Here is a 4086-nt window from a genome sequence, read left to right as displayed (position 1 = left end):
AGTGAGTTCCAGGACAGCCAGGGCTACACAGAGAAACCCTGTCTAGAAAAAACAAAAAAAAACAACAAAAAACAAAACAAAACCAATGAACAGATGGGTATGATCTCCATTATTTAAGTTATAAATTGTAATATAATTGATTATTCATATGTATAAAATTGTGCATTATCAATTAGTTTGGAGTTTTTGATAAATATGTATCGGGCAAAAATACTTTCAAGCCGGGTGTGGTGGCGCACGCCTTTGATCCCGGCACTTGGGAGGCAGAGGCAGGGGAATTTCTGAGTTCAAGGCCAGCCTGGTCTACAGAGTGAGTTCCAGGACAGCCAGGGCTACACAGAGAAAACCTGTCTCAAAAAACAAACAAACAAACAAACAAAAATCAAAATTTACATTACACACTATGTATCTCTTGTTATTCTTTGGAGTTGGGAAAGGAGAAGTTTGAATTACAAAGCCCGGCTGTGAGCTATTACTACATCTTTAAAATTCCAAAGGCCAGGAACCATCTCTCCTGGGGATGACTCCATTCTCAAAATCTACTCCCACAAAGCATATTGTGTACCCCTGAATGCTCTGCGGAAGCTAAGGTAGTTTAATGTCAGCCTGGGCTACACAGGGAGATTGTCTCTCCATCAACACACACAGACACACACACCTCTAACACTGAAGCTGGTATGTGACATCTGTTGAACGAATAAACATGTTTACTATAACTATTTAATACCGTGACTGAAAATACCTCCTGGCCAGTAAATAGATTAAAAAACAAAAACAAACAAACCCCCAAAACCCTGAGTCTGAAACCACTTTACAAGATAAAAATCCATTTGTTTAAAGCAACCATTACTTTATCGTTCATAAAAGGCAAACCCAAACTGTTTCCCACAGAGTGCACAATAAGTCTTCTGTTAGTGAGAACACTTTGCCGCACTGAAGGGAAAGGACAGACTGTTTTGTAAAACGCACACGACAAAGCCAATACATGGGCTTTCCAGTTTTTTTGTTTTGTTTTGGAGACAGGGTTTCTCTGTATAGCCCTGGCTATCCTGGAACTCACTCTGTAGACCAGGCTGGCCTTGACCTCAAGAGATCCGCCTGCCTCTGCCTCCCAAGTGTTGGGATTAAAGGCGTGTACGGGTTGGACTTTCCTGTTTTAACAGTAGACTTTTTTTTGAGATGATGGGGTCTTACTTGGTAGCCTTGTCTTCCCTGGAACTCTCACTAGGTAGACCAGGATGGCCTTGAACTCACATAGATCAGCTTGCCTCTGTCTCCTGAGTAATGGGATTGAAAGGCGTGCATTACTACACCAGACCCTACACCCTACACTTTAACAAGGGTTTCATTTTCCTGCCTGACCTCTTGTCGACTCTCCTAAAGACCCCATACGCTTGTGGATCACTGTTCACGTTTGGCAGAAACTCTGAACATCAGTTTGTGTAAGACGATCAGAGCTAGGTGGGGAGCTGATAGTAATGAGTCCTAGACAAATAACTGGATTATGCTCCTGACAGAGAAAAGGGAATGCTTCTGACAACCAAAGTTAAGACTTCCTCAAGTTTTAGAGTACACGTATTCTGGTGGTGGTGGTGAGATCAAATGGGAGACAAGGTCTCAAGTAGCCCAGGCTGGCTTCGAACTTGTTACACAGTCGAGGATGACTCTGACTTCCTGCTCTTGCAGCTTCTCCTCCCAAGAATGGGGATGACAGGTGCGCGCAACTCACGGAGGGCAGGGACCTCGCGGTTCGCCACTGATCAAGCTCACCTCGCCCGCCGCGAGGCAGCTCCGTCCACACCGCCGCGTTCCCACGCCTGCCGGTCTCCCCTACACCTCTCCGTCCGGCCTCTTCCAGCAGGTGGGCGTGGCCCTTCCCGGTCCGGGCTAGAACTCCGTTATTCCTGTCCGCCTGTTCCGTACTCCTCTCTTGACCTGCAACAAAGGCCGCGGAAAAATAGCCCAGCCCTTAGCTACTCCACGGAACGGGCTCCGCATCGTTCGGAGACGCGAAGTTCCACGCCGCACACTCTTAGAACCCGGAGCCCACCAACACCTTCCCAACCAGAGGACCCCTGAGCCTGTGGCCGTCCGCGTCTGTGCCTGATGGAGCTCGTCCGGTTCTTTTTAAGATTTTCAACTTAGAGAGGCTTAACGCAGAGACAAGTATCAATGATCGTCAAATAATATAATTTATCTAAAATCTGGCTTGACTTTTACGGCGTGTCTCGTTTTGTTTTTGAACAGGCGGATGCCCCGGACACCTAAACGGGGGTCCTGGAAGTTCCCGGTCGGTCCTTCCTCCGGGACCCGCCTCTTCCTGCGTGCGCGGTGATGGGAAAGTGCGGCGGGCGTCCCGCCTCCGCGCAGCCGCAGGAGGACAGTACCACGGCGCCTGCGACATGGGGAGGCGCGGAGGCGACACCGGAAGTGGCTGTGGTCCGGGTCGGCCCGAGGGGGACTCAGCGCCCGCAGCAACCACCCGCGCGGCGGCGGTCAGAGCTCAGACCCGTGCGGGTGGGCGTGGCGGGCGCCGGGACACAGCTCCGACTGTTCGCTGTCGGCGCGGGGCGGCGCCGCGTCGCTCGCCTTCACCAGCTGCCATGAGCGAGCGCCTCCGCCCCAGGTGAGGGAAGGGGGGAACCCGCTTTCTCCGCGGCTCCTCGGCCGAGGATGTGCGCTCTGGAGCCGAGGGGCGGACGGAGCCGGCGGGGTGGTGGTGCGAGGCTCTGGGCTGCGCTGCTCTGCGGTCGGAGGAGGCGGAGGGGAGAAGGTGGCGCGGCCTCTGACACTTGGACCCCGTGGGCAGCCAGGGAGGCGACGCTCTGGAATCCAGGGCTGCCCCTTCTCCGTCTTTTCCTTGTTTTCTTCGTCTTCTGCCCTTTCCGCTTCGGAATGAGGTTGGTTCGGCCCGACGAGACGGACGGTGTGGTCCTTCCTAAATTGAGGCGGGCGGTGGTGGTAGGGGGATGGGAGGGATGGCCGATCTGGAAGAGTCGGCCCCCCTCGGGCGAGGCGCCTCCGAGAGGGGACGGGATGCTTCGGGGGCGGGGAGCTGCTGGCGCCCCAAGGTCAGGAGAAAGGCGGGGGTTGGGCTTAACCCCTGCAGCTGGGAGGGCTTAGGGCAGAGCGCAGCGCTGTGTCCTCATCAGATGGACCCGGGTGGGTGGTGACCCACTCTCGGTTGTAGCATTAACAGGCAGGATTCTAAACAGTTTGGATGAGGGGCCAGTTGGCTGGGAGCAGGGAGGTGGCTAACACCGCGAGTTACTCTCGTTACCCTCACTAGGCGGGCGGCCCCTCGGGGCTTTAGGCCCGATCCAGATGAAGTTTCTTTTCTCCTTATTTTCCGTCTGGGAAGATGTAAGTTGGGACGCCTTACCTCAGAATGAAGAAGGCCGGCTTTATTTCATACTGGAAAGTCTCCTAATAAGATGCTTGACGACCTATCTACATCGCTAAGTTGTACTTTTTCCATTTCTCTGGTGGAGAACAGAGAACGGATTTAGAAAGACTCATTTATCTAAGTCTATTCAGGCTCGCGGCTCTTTATTCCGTAGTCGTCTCAGGCTTAAAGAAGGTGGATCGTAGGCTTGCTTTTTTTATTTTCTCTCATAAATGATTTTACTTATTTTATGTTTATGAGTGGTTTGCCTGTGTATATGTATGTACATCACGACGTGCGGGTGTCAACGTAGACCAGAGGAGGGCTGGGAACAAAACCCCAGTCCTCTGTAGGACTGACTAACAGGGGTCTTCAGTGGTTGTGCAATCTCCCCAGCCCTGAGTCTTGTTCCTTGCATTCTTTGGTTATGAATTTAATCATTGTTTTGCAAGGCTTCTCCTTGAAACAGTTATTTCATGGGACTGGGGTTCCCCAACATTCTGAGATGATTTGACCCAGTGGTGAGAATTTTAAGGTCCCTAGACTGAATTGAGTTACTGGTTTTGGTTCTGTAGTAATTGTAGTAGAAAGCCTGTACGTGTGTCAAAAAAAAAAAAAAAAAAAAAATGAAAGCCGGGCGTGGTGGGGCACGCCTTTAATCCCAGCACTCGGGAGGCAGAGGCAGGCGGATTTCTGAGTTC

The 4086-nt window shown here is 51.7% G+C and overlaps 2 protein-coding genes across 4 annotated transcripts in view; one reads left to right on the top strand and one right to left on the bottom strand.

Moving 5' to 3' along the window:
• C11H17orf80 (chromosome 11 C17orf80 homolog) overlaps positions 1-2458 on the bottom strand; it is a 10772-nt gene extending 8314 nt beyond the window's left edge. For both annotated transcript variants that reach the window (XM_021175801.2, XM_021175802.2), the window contains exon 1: positions 1771-2458. The gene's annotated coding sequence lies outside the window, so the exon portion shown is untranslated. The remainder of the gene's footprint in view (positions 1-1770) is intronic.
• The window catches only part of Fam104a (family with sequence similarity 104 member A), a 23472-nt gene continuing 21709 nt past the window's right edge, over positions 2324-4086 (top strand). Inside the window, exon 1 of one of the 2 annotated variants that reach the window (XM_029484203.1) lies at positions 2324-2626. In XM_029484203.1, coding sequence (XP_029340063.1) covers positions 2403-2626 — 224 coding nt within the window. In that variant the 5' untranslated portion in view covers positions 2324-2402. Of the gene's footprint in view, positions 2901-4086 lie in introns of both variants that reach the window. The other variant, XM_021175803.1, reaches the window with a different exon arrangement.

Source organism: Mus caroli, chromosome 11 (assembly GCF_900094665.2).
Source record: "Mus caroli chromosome 11, CAROLI_EIJ_v1.1, whole genome shotgun sequence".
In the NCBI taxonomy this organism is placed as follows: Eukaryota; Metazoa; Chordata; class Mammalia; order Rodentia; family Muridae; genus Mus; species Mus caroli.
Note: the sequence above shows the minus strand (reverse complement) of the source record. Positions and strands in the feature narration are given on the sequence as shown.